This window comes from Rhipicephalus microplus, chromosome X (genome assembly GCF_043290135.1).
Source record: "Rhipicephalus microplus isolate Deutch F79 chromosome X, USDA_Rmic, whole genome shotgun sequence".
Lineage (NCBI taxonomy): Eukaryota > Metazoa > Arthropoda > Arachnida > Ixodida > Ixodidae > Rhipicephalus > Rhipicephalus microplus.
This window is the reverse complement of record NC_134710.1, coordinates 189,383,182-189,397,520: the sequence shown is the minus strand read 5'-3', so window position 1 is coordinate 189,397,520 and position 14,339 is coordinate 189,383,182. Positions and strand designations below refer to the sequence as shown.

General features: G+C 48.5%; 2 protein-coding genes across 9 annotated transcripts in view; one reads left to right on the top strand and one right to left on the bottom strand.

Annotated features, from left to right (window-relative positions):
* Positions 1-14,339, bottom strand: part of LOC142775903 (uncharacterized) — a 77,243-nt gene that overhangs the window by 4,704 nt on the left and 58,200 nt on the right. The gene's annotated exons all lie outside the window — the stretch shown is intronic.
* The window catches only part of LOC119177319 (uncharacterized), a 41,311-nt gene that overhangs the window by 15,840 nt on the left and 11,132 nt on the right, over positions 1-14,339 (top strand). For all 3 annotated transcript variants that reach the window (XM_075878389.1, XM_075878387.1, XM_075878388.1), the window contains one exon: positions 13,140-13,493. In XM_075878389.1, the coding sequence (XP_075734504.1) occupies positions 13,140-13,493 (354 nt within the window). The remainder of the gene's footprint in view (positions 1-13,139; positions 13,494-14,339) is intronic.

Here is a 14,339-nt window from a genome sequence, read left to right as displayed (position 1 = left end):
TCAACACTTGTTCAGCATGATGAGAAAGCGCGATAAGTAGTCGTGGCTCCAGAAAACAAAACTTGCAAGTGTGGAACGTATATCCTGGAATTTGAGATTCTCAAACTTGGTTGGATATTGTTCCCTCTTTTTTCTGAAATGGTGCTACAAACTCGGATGAGCTCGTCATAAACCTGAAGACAATTGGCCGATATGAGAGTCGTGGGCTGCATACGTACTGTGGCTGCACAGTGATATTCAGGAGCGTGCCCAAAAATAGAAAATTTGGCAGAACCCATGTGCCTTAGGAATCGATGTTATGAAGTAGGCGATAAAAGGTGACCGTTATAATTTTTTATAGTGCGAAATATTATGAAGTTGCGCTAAAGATATGCACAAGTGTACATACACACACGCACGTTAAGCAACCGTCTGTTTTATGTAACCAGTTATTTACAGTTTCTTAACGATGTCAACATTAACATAGTCTACATTAGCAACACCAGAGGTAGAAAGCTGATATAAAGCGCTGGTGCTAGTGAGGATTGTAGGCCTAGACACTGCTACATAAATCAACTTTAGTGGATGGTGCTTGACCACAATTACTGTTAACCTGACCTGATGGCCACATCATTGGAGTACATGTGTAAATGTTTATAAAATTAACCCTCTCCACGTGTAGCTTTCAGCGTATTCGCTGGTGCAAAAGAAGAAAGCGCTTTGAAGGGTACGCCAAATTCCTGTAACTTCACTCGTAGTTCATAGATTCTAAAAAATTTTTGTCGCAGTTGATTCACGGGGCAATAAGCTCTGGTAGTGAAGCCATTCGACGTTTGCTTCGAAAAGTGTTGCAAAGCCACTTTATGGGGACTGTCTACCGCTCGGAAAAATTTTTTGATTGTGGCGCAAATGAAAAGTTTATTCATCACATCGGTGGCAACGAGCATACTGACACGTGCGGTTCTTTTGGTTTACGAAGGAAGACGCTATCACTTTCTGTTGAGCGCAACGCAGGCCGCGTTTATCTTGTATGCCACTCTGGAACGCGTTACGACGCGTGTATAAAAAGCCGGCGCAGTGCGCCACTGGGGGTCTTTTTTTTTTTTCCGTCGGCCGACGACTGTTCACGCCGCTGTTGCTGTGAGTTGTGTTTGGCCCTGTTTTGCTGGGCACAAGTTCGCCCAATAAACAGTTCGCCTGACACCGCCCTGACTCCTGCGTGCTTCCTCTCAAGTGCTGCGTGTATCACAACCTCGTGACATCTGGTGGAGGTGCTTCTCTGTCCATGTACCGTACGCCCCCGTCCAGCCGTGAGCCAAGCCCAAGCCGCCAAGAGGACGACGCCGACCCGGTCGTTCGAGTGAGCCGAAGACAACAAGGACTACCGCCCGAATACCTGCCGCTCCCCGACAAGGACAAGAAAACAAAGGCTGCTACGAAGCCGGCATCCACGATGACGGAAGCAAGGTCTTCGGCAGCCGTGGTCGTCAACCAGCCCAAAGAGCCGCCTACCTTCCGCGGATCGACCTACGAAGACCCGGAAAGCTGGCTTGACATTTACGACCGCGTCGCAGCCCTCAATAAGTGGGACCCGGACGACAAGCTGCGTCATGTGTATTTTTACCTGGAAGACGCCGCAAGGACTTGGTTCGAGAACCGCGAGTCAACGCTTCGAACCTGGGACGACTTCCGCGTTGCTTTCCTGCGCACCTTTGCAAGCGTCGTGCGGAAGGAAAGAGCCGCATCACTGCTTGAAACTCGGGTGCAGCTCCCCAACGAAAACGTAACGATCTTCACGGAGGAGATGACGCGACTTTTCCGCCACGCCGACGCCGACATGTCTGAGGACAAGAAGGTTCGCCTGCTTATGCGAGGAGTGAAGCAGGAGCTCTTCGCCGGACTGATCGGAACCCCGCCAAAGACGGTACAAGAGTTCCTCTCCGAGGCTACCACCATCGAGAAGACTCTTGAAATGCGGACCAGCCAATACGATCGGCGCATGTCGCCAGACGTCGCAGAAGTCCGAGGACTCTGCCCCGACGACCTGCGCGAGACCATACGCGCTATTGTTCGTGAAGAACTGCGCCGCATGTTGCCATCGTCTCAGCCCCTAGTCGCCTCTCTCGAAGACGTAGTCCGCGAGGAACTACAGCGCTCACTGAGCGTTCCTGAACGGCCACAGCCCCAACCGGAGGCGATGACCTACGCCGATACTGCACGACGACCTGTCGCCGCTCCTCGCCAACACCAGGACCCAACGTCTCCGCAGTTTCGTCGCCAGCCACCGCCGCCACCCCCGACGCCTTCCCGCTCGCCAGTACTTCAGCGCTCGCCGAGGAAAACTGACGTTTGGCGCACCCCGAGCCACCGCCCACTATGCTACCACTGCGGCGAAGCCGGGCACACCTACCGCTACTGCCAGTACCGTGAGATCGGACTGCGTGGCTTCGACGTGAACGCGCCGCGTCCGCGCCCAGGTGAGTGACCTCGCGACATCGCCGACTACATCGCCGGATCGCAGTGGCAACAACGACGACCATCCCGTTCACCTTCGCCTGGCCGCCACGTCTCCCCGGATCGCCGCCAGTACACCGGCCCTAACCGGGGCCGATCCCCAAGCCCCTACCCGGGAAACTAAAGGCAGCAACCGATGGAGGTGCGGTTGCTGCACGACGCAATGCCGAAGATCCTCCTCCGCCGCCGCCGCCGCTGCCGATGACGACGACCACGACGCACGAACTTTCCCGACGTAGTCGCAGTACACCGCCTGAGCAGAGTCTTTACGACAAAGCCTCGCCGCCGACGCGACATAGCAGCACCGGACCAAGCCGACGCAGCCGTGATCCGACGCCCCGACCTAACCAGAACGCCAGACGACGAACCACTGACCTCGACGTGATCATCGACGGCCACAGCATCACCGCCCTAGTCGATACCGGCGCCGACTACTCTATCATCAGTGGTCTCTTCGCCGCTAAGCTCAAGAAGGTAAAGACTGCATGGGAAGGACCGGATATCCGAACAGCAGGGGGCCACCTTATAACACCGACTGGAACCTGCACGGCAAGAGTCACGATTCACAGCCAGACGTATTCTGTGAATTTTGTGGTCCTGCAGCAATGCTCGCGAGACGTCATTTTAGGCATGGATTTCCTGGACCAGCAAGGCGCAGTAATCGACCTAAGATCCAGGTCAATCACGCTGTCCACGGATAATGCAACGGCATCAGACTGCAACGTCACTGACAATGCCTTGAATGTGACAGAAGAGCAGGTAACCATCCCGCCACTGTCGAGCGTCATCATTTCCGTCGGCACCAAAGCGTCTACCAACTTACAAGGTGTCATCGAAGGCGACCAGCACCTACTCCTAAACCGTCAGATGTGCGTCGCAAGAGGCATAGCCAAGCTTCATAACGGCGAAGCCAAGGTAATGGTGACGAACTTCAGCAACGAATATAGGCACTTAAATAGGGGCACGACGGTAGCACATCTAAGCGAATTTGTGGAAGCGAGCAATGCCTTCGCCCTCACTGATTCTCAGGGAGCCGCAACGTCGACAGCAGTGTCCGCGCCCACCTTCGACGTCAATCAAAGCCTTTCCAGGCAGCAACAAAAGGAGCTCAAAGCCTTACTCCACCAATACAAGGACTGCTTCTCGTCGTCGTCGAGGCTTCGTCAGACCCCTCTCGCGAAACATCGCGTCATAACTGACGAATATGCCCGTCCGCTCCGTCAGAGCCCCTACCGAGTTTCTGCACGGGAACGCGAGGCCATCAAGCAACAAGTCGACGAAATGCTGCGTGACGACATCATTCAGCCGTCTACGAGTCCGTGGGCATCACCCGTGGTGTTGGTGAAGAAGAAGGACGGAACCCTACGTTTTTGCGTCGATTATCGTCGCCTGAACAACATCACGAAGAAAGACGTGTATCCCCTCCCACGGATAGACGATGCTCTGGACAGACTCTACAACGCCAAGTATTTTTCGTCGATGGATCTCAAAACCGGCTACTGGCAAATCGAAGTAGACGAGAGAGACCGAGAGAAGACTGCCTTCATAACACCAGACGGCCTATTCGAGTTTAAGGTCATGCCCTTTGGTCTTTGCTCGGCGCCTGCGACGTTCCAACGGGTTATGGACACAGTACTCGCAGGCTTGAAGTGGCAGACTTGCCTCGTCTACTTGGACGACGTAGTCGTATTTTCTTCCAACTTCGACGAGCACCTCCGGCGCCTTGAAGCTGTTCTTCGGGTAATCAAAGCCTCGGGACTTACCCTGAAGCCAGAAAAGTGCCGCTTCGCCTACGAGGAACTATTGTTCCTTGGCCACGTTATCAGCAAGTCGGGAGTGCTCCCTGATCCACAGAAAACAGCTGCGATCGCCGACTTTCCTGCACCCACCGACAAGAAAGCAGTACGCCGATTTCTTGGCCTCTGCGCTTATTACAGGCGCTTCGTGAAGAACTTTTCGCGGATCGCCGAGCCACTGACGTACCTCACGAAGGCCGACGTCGACTTCAAATGGTTAACGCCGCAAGTCGAGGCATTTCAAGAATTAAAGCGACGCCTGCAAACGCCGCCAATACTGGCGCACTTCGACGAAGAAGCTGACACCGAAATTCACACGGACGCAAGCAGCACAGGGCTCGGCGCCGTGATCGTGCAGAGGACCGACGGACTTGAAAGGGTCATCAGTTACGCTAGCCGGTCACTTTCGAAGGCAGAAGCCAATTATTCCACGACAGAAAAGGAATGCCTTGCCATCATCTGGGCTACATCAAAGTTCCGCCCCTACCTGTACGGCAGGCCTTTCAAAGTCGTGAGTGACCACCACGCCTTGTGTTGGCTAGCTAACTTGAAGGATCCATCAGGGCGCCTCGCACGGTGGAGTCTCAGACTACAAGAATTTGATATCACCGTCGTCTACAAGAGCGGACGAAAGCACTCCGACGCCGACTGCTTGTCTCGCGCCCCTGTCGATCCGCCGCCCCAGGATGACCAGGACGACGACTCTTTCCTGGGACCCATAAGTACCGACGACTACGCGGAACGCCAACGAGCTGACCCGGAGCTCAAGATCCTCATGGACTACCTGCAAGGCAAGACCGCCGACGTGCCGAAAGTATTCCGCCGAGGACTGGCTTCGTTTTTCCTGCGAAACAACGTCCTCCTGAAGAAAAACTTCTCGCCGCTCCGCGCCGACCACCTCCTCGTGGTACCTTCAGCGTTACGTCCAGAGGTTCTGGAAGCATTACACGACGACCCGACAGCCGGACATCTTGGTGTTTCCCGCACACTGTCACGAATACAAGAGAAGTACTATTGGCCTCACCTCGCTGCCGACGTCGCCCACTACGTAAAAACATGCAGAGACTGTCAGCGACGCAAGACGCCGACAACTAGGCCAGCCGGACTTCTGCAACCCGTCGAACCACCTCAACGGCCATTCCAACAAATCGGCATGGACTTACTGGGGCCGTTCCCGACGTCAACTTCTGGCAACAAATGGATTGTCGTAGCGACTGACTACCTCACCCGCTATGCCGAAACAAGGGCCTTGCCCAAGGGCACTGCCGCCGAGGTCGCCATGTTCTTCATTGAGAACATCGTCCTCCGCCACGGAGCCCCCGAGGTCCTCATCACCGACAGAGGTACGGCCTTTACGGCTGACCTAACGCAAGCGATCTTGAGGTACAGTCAGACAAGCCACCGCCGAACCACCGCGTACCACCCACAGACGAATGGCCTCACCGAGCGTCTAAATAAGACCATCGCCGACATGCTGGCCATGTACGTGGACGTCGAGCACAAGACGTGGGACGCCATACTCCCGTATGTAACTTTCGCGTACAACACGGCCGTGCAGGAAACGACGCAGTTTGCTCCATACAAGCTCGTCTACGGACGGAGCCCAACAACGACGCTTGACGCCATGCTACCGGTCGGCACCGACGAAGAAGACCTCGACGTCGCCAGCTACCTGGATCGCGCTGAAGAAGCTCGACAGCTAGCCCGCCTGCGTATCAAGAGCCAACAGACGGTCGACAGGCGCCACTACAACCTTCGACGACACCACACCGAATACCAACCAGGTGACCTTGTCTGGGTCTGGACGCCGATACGACGACGGGGATTGTCTGAGAAGCTCCTGCGACGCTACTTTGGACCCTACAAGGTAGTCCGACGTCGTGGTGAACTGGACTATGAGGTCGTGCCCGATGGCTTAACGTCATCCCAACGACGCCGTGCACGACCCGAAGTCGTACACGTGGTGCGACTTAAACCTTATTACGCGCGCTGATTAGCTGTGACGCATTGTTAATGTAATTTATTGCATGTACTCTCTCTTATGTTCTGTCTTTAGCATCGGGACGATGCTTTTTCAGAGGGGGGTAGTGACACGTGCGGTTCTTTTGGTTTACGAAGGAAGACGCTATCACTTTCTGTTGAGCGCAACGCAGGCCGCGTTTATCTTGTATGCCACTCTGGAACGCGTTACGACGCGTGTATAAAAAACTGACACGTTCGGTTCTTTTCGTTTGCGAAGGAAGACGCTATCACTTTCTGTTAAGCGCAACGCAGGCCGCGTTTATCTTGCATGCCACTTTGGAACGCGTTACGACGCGTGTATAAAAAGCCGGCGCAGTGCGCCACTGGGGGTCTTTTTTTTTTTCCGTCGGCCGACGACTGTTCACGCCGCTGTTGCTGTGAGTTGTGTTTGGCCCTGTTTTGCTGGGCACAAGTTCGCCCAATAAACAGTTCGCCTGACACCGCCCTGACTCCTGCGTGCTTCCTCTCAAGTGCTGCGTGTATCACAACCTCGTGACAATACTTTCAGGCCAGAAACAAGGAAATATAATTTTTACTTGGTGTTGAAAGCCAATAAAAAGTGACCACTAGCATCACCCAACAGTAAATGTGGTCAATCTTGACAATCTATGGGTAGGACAAGAAATCCTCGCAAGTAAACTTATTTTGCTTAAAAACTTACGTTGAACTTGAAATTGTATTTTATGCACTTGAGGCAGCTTTAAGTTACACCAGAGACCAAATGTAGCTTTTTTTTTCTCGCGTGCTCAGAGGGATGCCGGATGGCGCTGCCAGCAGTATGTTTGCTTGCCTTCATGCCTGCCTGCGAACGGTGGAGAAACGCGATCACGGCATCCGCTGCCACTCATGAAAGCAAGAAAAAAGTATGTGTGCCTAAAATGACCACTAAGATGTTTGGTTTTTTAATAAACAAACTTGAAGCCTGCAAAAACCACACGCAGTTTCAGCTTTCGACTTTCACCAGTACCGACCAGTGTTGCGGGCATTCATCCCACTGATGGAAGGAGACATAACGGGGACAGAAAAATTCTGTTTTAAAAATTTGTACGCACTTTCCAGAGAAACCGGTGCAAGGTTACACTTCGCATGGTACGCTTTTTATTGCAACACAAAACAGGAGAGCGACAAAGGACGGTAGACAGTGCCTTTAAAAAGGGTTACACTCGAACTATGAAACCCTTTAGCCACGCTAGTACTGAACAAGCGCGATCATGTTAACTGTTTTTCAAGTCTGTTCCTTCGCCAACCCTGGCAACGCTTAGCTTGTGAATGGTGCGTCGTCTCTCTTGCCCCGCCGCGGTGGTCTAGTGGCTAAGGTTACTCGGCTGCTGACCCGCAGGTCGCGGGTTCGATTCCCGGCTGCGGCGGCTGCATTTCCGATGGAGGCGGAAATGTTGCAGGCCCGTGTACTCAGATTTGGGTGCACGTTAAAGAACCCCAGGTGGCCAAATTTCCGGAGCCCTCCACTACGGCGTCTCTCATAATCAAATGGTGGTTTTGGGACGTTAAAACCCACAAATCAATCAATCATGGTGCGTCGTCTCTGACTGCAGTTTCAGCGGAGTGACGTGGTGTATCGCTGTCACAATACATGATCCTTGCCAGCCTCTCCTTAAGTCATGCAAAGTCATGCACTGACTGATACATCCCACAGAAACATGTAATACACAACAGAGAACACCGAAACAACACAACATCGATGGCGTATGTGCACAAGTCGGCTGGGGCACGTCATGCGTGCGTGACCTTGCTTACGCGTGTTGTTCTTGGTGCATATGCGTCATATGATTCTCCAGCCCCGATACCGAATAAAACAGGGAAGGAATAAGGCTCACGATGACTACATGGGACGAGAGGCTAGGGATTCAAGCTCTCTTCTTCGCATCGTGCTTTGGTGGCTCGTAGCGAACCAATTTGAAAAATCACCATAATAGAATGTGTTTCTAACTAGATCTTATTATGTCACCTAGAGAGGGGTGCTTAAAAAATAAATTACAAAGAATAAAAAGACGTGCACATCACATTTTTTTCCTGAAGGCACTGCAGCAGATGGGTTACATTGCTAAAGAAAACACTCCTTCATTGGCACAACACACTTTGCTCTCTTTATAAGCCATTTGGTTCTGTCATGGAACAAACAAAAAACGAATTAATACAAATATTATATCTGATACCACATTCTACAGTCTTCATTACCATTGCGCGAAGAGGACTGTTTAGGTACATTCATTATCGAATGCGAGTTTTACCATGGAATGCTTGACATGGGAGCTTTAACCACAGTTTAATTCGACGCGATAATGATAATTCTCAACCTTGTTCATTTTTCTTATTGTTACAGCTATCATTTTGAGTAATGGCTTAGGACAAACCTAGAAGCTGTGTTCTGTATTTTGTCATGTTTGTCACTTAAAATCATATGACAAAGGAACTCATACGGAACAACCGTATTAAAGCATCCGGTGAATGTATGCTAAATACACCATTGAGTAAACATCCCCGCGCCTGTCTCGGGCTTCTCTGTATAATGTATAATGATTTGGCGACCTTCGCCACCACTGAATTAACAAGAGCATTCCACGAGTGGCCGGTCCTTCATGGTTTTTTATTCGTTCTCCAGCTACCCGCGGCTGCCCAGAAAAATCTGCTCTTCCTTTCCCACCGCAATACCAGGTTTTCGGGGTGGTTCTTCAGTTCCTTCAGGGCACTGGACAGCTGTCTGTAGAATGCGGTTGCCGCACCCACAGCCATAGATGTTACTTTTATTTTCTTACCATATCTTTAATTCTCCCTCCTCCTTTTCCAGCAGACGCCGAGACATGCTTGCACTTAGGGCTGCAGAAATAGCGTCTTTCGCACTCCTCATGCTCCTCTTCTAATCACTCACAGCATGTCAGCTTTTTCTTTGTTGAACCTTATTGTGTTTGGAAATATCAATGTTGCCTTTTTTACATGAATAACGGCTTCACATCACGCTGGAAAACAAAATTTGAGCTTGAATAGCGCTCATATAGGTGCTAATTTGGAAAATAGGCATTTATAGGCGTTTAGGCGTGAACACCCAAATTAGGCATTTATAGGCACTATAAAAATATCATAAAAGCCCTTCTTAACCTCTAATTCATGCTCATATATCAAGATGGCACGATAGAAATCCAAGGAACACAGTAGGCATTTGCCTGTAATCCTGTCTCTAATGATGACAAAAGGCCCCCCCCCCCCCCTCCTTTTTTTTGGCAGCTCGTCGGACATTTTCTAAATGCAGGTCACTATAAAATGGGAAATGGTGGTCAAGATAAAAACTTGCCAAGCTAGCGCTGTCATCTGTGAAGGGACTGGCGAAGTAGCTTGGAAACAAGTCTCTTTGAAAACGCTCTGTGGGGAGGGGGGGGGGGGGGGACGAGTGACATTCATCCAAAGTGGTTAAGAAGTTGAACACCAGGTGGTCAAAATTTATGGAGCCTTCCACTATGGCCTTCCTTGTAACCATACCGTGGTTTTGGTGCTTGAAACCCTAACAATCTTATATTGAGAAAAATGGTTCTTCAGAAAAGACTCCTGAAACACGTGACTATAAAATTAAACCACCGATCCTTCGCTCCGCGGCGAGACACCTTAGATATTTTGGCCACGAGCACATTCATGCTGCTCATCAATATAGACAAGTATGAACTCTCAATGAAGGCTGATGACTTTCTGTGTGGTGCATTCTCACTGCTCAGTTTGCTTTTAAGTTACTGCCAGTACAAGTGTTGGCACTCGTTTATTAGAGGTCGAGCAATATACCGTATTTACTCGCGTAATGAACCCACATTCTTTCTTTAAGACAAGTTCACGCCAATTAGAGGGGAGGGTTCATTACGCTGGAGAAAAAGTCACGAAAATTACAACAGCGAAAGTTTCGCATGACGGCTTTGCTTGTTTTGGCCCGTGAAATGTGTGACGAATTTTTTTTGTAGCCCAAAGCTCTTTTTGTTTTCTCTCGTAATGAAAACGCATGGGTCGATGCCGAAGTGTCATTCAGCCGCTTGGTCCATCACTCCAGCGCATGCTTTTAGTAATCAGCCGTGTGTAGCTAGCGTACCTGCCGATTGCACCCCAAGTGGAAGGTGTCCCAAATAAGTTCACAATGACAAACAACAAAAACACAGTGTCGGACGGCGGTGCACAAACATTGAGGTAGCCATTGCGGCTGCACAATAAGCGGTCGATGTGGTGGGTGTGGTTGTGCTTTGCATAGGTGCGAGATTCGCTGCGAGATTCTGGCTATAAATGGCAGCACCGTCCCAAGTGTGGATAGGCGGTCGGCGGCGCGTATACAAATACACGCATCAGCGCTTTGTTGCGTGCGGTCTGAGAAGATTCTCGGCAGATAAAATGTGTTGACTGCAGTTTACTGTTAATATCTACGCTCTTCTCTATAGAATTGGTGTGTGATGCATAAGCAACTTTAACATTACCCGCAAGTAAATCGTATTCTGTCGTTCATAGGGATGCTCGCCCTGGGTGACTCTTCCCGCTTTCTCACTAAATCATGCCTTTGCTGTGTTGTTTGTACGTGTTTAGCTTGCGTTCTGCCTGCTATGCACTGCTATAGCGTGACTGAAACTGCGATTCATTCAGTACCACTGTTTGCACCTTATACGCGTATATTTTTTTTCTCTCATTCTGTTCACAATGAATTGTGTGACAGTCGATAAGTCTAGTAAGGAAAGCTTAGTGGCTGACGGTGCTTCACGCTACACTGCGTTTACAACGTGTACGCACATGTTCTTGCACTAGTAAAAATCTTATATAAGAGCTCAGCAGAAAGGTTTCATCGACGGATTACGTGCATGACGGTGCTACAACAAAGGCCTGGATAATGGGCAAGCATGTTTTTATTCTGACAAAAAGTTACGGCTGCCTTTCGTCGGTCACAAACAATGCTACACAAATGCTGTCAATAATGTACAAAAGATGAAATATCAGTGAAATGACACATTATATATAAAGCATGCCGTCTGAATTAATTTTTAACGTCTGGGCTTTTCAAAGCATTTTTAAATCTATGCACACAGTTGCGCACGGTAACTCTGTCTTAATTAGAGTGTGAGTAACGAAGTCTCACAGATTATGTGAGAGTAATATCTACATAGAATTATAGTAATATTTCTATGTAATGATACCACGGCCAGATAAACACAACTAAGGCTCCTCGCATGATTCATAAACTACAGTGCCATGCCATAGTTGTACACCTACCAACAAATGGCGCTCAAGTGCATGACCTAGAGCTTTTTTTTTTTACAACCGAGTCACCATAAAACGCTGCATTCACAAAGCATTTAATAATCATGTGTGGGAGGATTTAAAGAGCATTTTGCGATGTGCTTGTAACAGAAAGCGGCATTCACTCTGAAGTTTTTCTGGTGAATGGAGAGTACCGACGACAATAAACAACACTTTAGAAAGTTGCACTTGTCGATCTTGTTACAATGCATCAGCAGCTGAGCAAGATCAAATGCTTTCCTACGTCCTTTCGGGCATACGTACAAACAGTTACACTCACGCTGACATGACCGAACAAACCACACTTTGAGAACTTGCATGACGTACGCACACACAGAAATACGACGTGGCTAGCAGACGATGCAAGGAGCAATCCACACTTCACCATTTCGCCCAGTTGCCACCAGGCGGTGACTCTGCTCGATCTCGCGGCCAATATCAAGTGCGCGGCGCGTTTCTACACCGTGTGTGGGCTATTTTGGAGGCCACGCTCTTTGTTTTTGTGCCACTGTGCTTTCGTGGTGTTTTCAGCAAAGAGGTTTCTCCAGCATTCGACAGATGGCGCTTTGCTGTAAAAGGCGCGATTGTCAAATTTCGACTTGCATCGTCAACGCTCCGAACTGTTTGGCATGGTTGCAAATCTGTTTTGATTTCTATTGTGCAGTTATTTTGTCATATAATGGTTTGATTTAACATTGTTTCAATAATTAACCGCACTGGCTATCATACCAAAATAAAATGATCATATAGATCGAAGAAGTTTTTTTTTTCTTTTTTTCAAGGACCAAGGTGGGGGGTGGGTTCTATGTGAGTAAATACAGTATGAAAGTTGCATCTGCTGTGGCCAGGTGCGGTAGCTATTAGAGGTCACCCCTGTCGAAAAGTGGGGAAAATGCAGCTTGAGCACCCGTACACAAGGCAGTGTTGACATAATATTCTTGTCTACATACTTTCATAGTAATCAAGAGATATTTTGACTAGCATACCAAACAAATGTCAGAAGTACTGGTAAACATACTTTAAAGATGCAAAAAGAGATAATTAACTGTGCTGAAAAAATTTTGTTGAATCATATACACTCATCTGACACAAAAACATTGTTACATTTAAAAGTTCATTATAAATGAATATTTGTAGCACTATCTATGGCAAAGCTGTTAGTCATTTTGTTATAATCAATAATTCGTTCTATTCGAATTCATTATATCGAGGTTTGAGCATGTTTAAGCCTGCTGGCTTTTAACATTTTTAATTACTACAAAAATTTATTGTACCAGTGTTTAAAAGAACTAATTACATTATGTAGCGAAATGAATGCGTTGTAGAAGGAACTGATAGTTATGTTCAGAGAAGTTAAAATGTAAGAAAAATCGTGAAACATTTTTTTATCGTTGTTGCCGTAATCAATACCCTGTTTCTGATATTTGTTTGAGAGATATGGTAAATGCCGGTAGCATCTGATGACATTGCAATGTGCTGTCATAGACCTGTCACTCTTGGCGTGCCTGTTCAGGGGAGGCTGTGTACGCAACGCGATTCTCTGCGCAAACTTCCCAGGCACGCTGCGAGGAAATGGAGAGGACTTTGCCGTTTCCCTGTGCCTATGCATTGAAGGCAGCCCTGCACATCACATTTGACGTTCTCGATCAGATGGCGCTTATGTCGAGGACCACATTTGAGAAGCTTATGCGGGACATCAAGAAACGATCGAAGGAGTCATTGGTCGTCGAGCGGGCGCTGAGCCACATTGTGTCCAGCATTGACGCGGGCAACGTCGTGATGTTTGGGCCCGCCTTCTACGTGGCCTGCAGCCTGTTTAAGGACGAGAAGCCGCCGCAGCTGGCCCGTGGCACGTGCCTCGTGCGGAGCGTGTTTGTCACGCCTGGCCGGCTCATTTTTCGTCCTCCGCAGGTATGCGAAGAGAGTTTTTAAAATCAAAAGTAGGGACTGTAGTGGTACTGTATTTTCTCACACATGACACGTCCCTACCTGTTATGCACACCCCTGACAACCATACACAAAAAAAATTAATATAGGGAAAATAGCTTTAGTTTATTACAGTGACGTAGATTTTCTTGTATTACCATGAAGTAGCAGCATGAAACAAGCTCGCCACGTTACTTTGGCTTTGACTTTTCCGTATATTTTGTGCGGGTTTTATGCGACGAAATGTGGTATTTTTTTCTGAATACACTCAATCCTCATTATAACAAAGTTGCATCTTGTAAGAAAATAAGTTTGTTATATCTGAAAATTTGAAAAAAGGTTAATCTTACACTGTATCTATTTCTAGGCTATTTTTCATTTACTTCATTATAGCATATATTTTGTTATGTTTGTGTTATATTGAGTTTTGAGTGTACATGATTTTAACAAAGTGCAAGCAAGGCATGCAAGGCGTGAGCTCTGGCTACCTATGGCGTATTGGTATAGAATGCTGCTTCACTGCTAGAGCACGCTGTTAACTAGTAAGGTAAGTGTCATTGTGCTTTGTGGGTAGCCCCTTCGAAGATGTCCATTGCAAGCACTGCCACTACACATTGTGCATGAACGCATGTGATTTGTAAAAATTTGAAATGCTCATTAACCAACTTCAGAAATGGATTCCTTCGGTGTAAAGCAGTCTCAGTATGTTTTGACAACTTACATGGATGGATGAAACAGCTCAGCTGCATGTAGGAAGCCTTTGAATGGTATTACAGCATGCTATTTTAACACATGTTGATGGAAGGCTATGCACTTTCGGAGCTGTGAGCC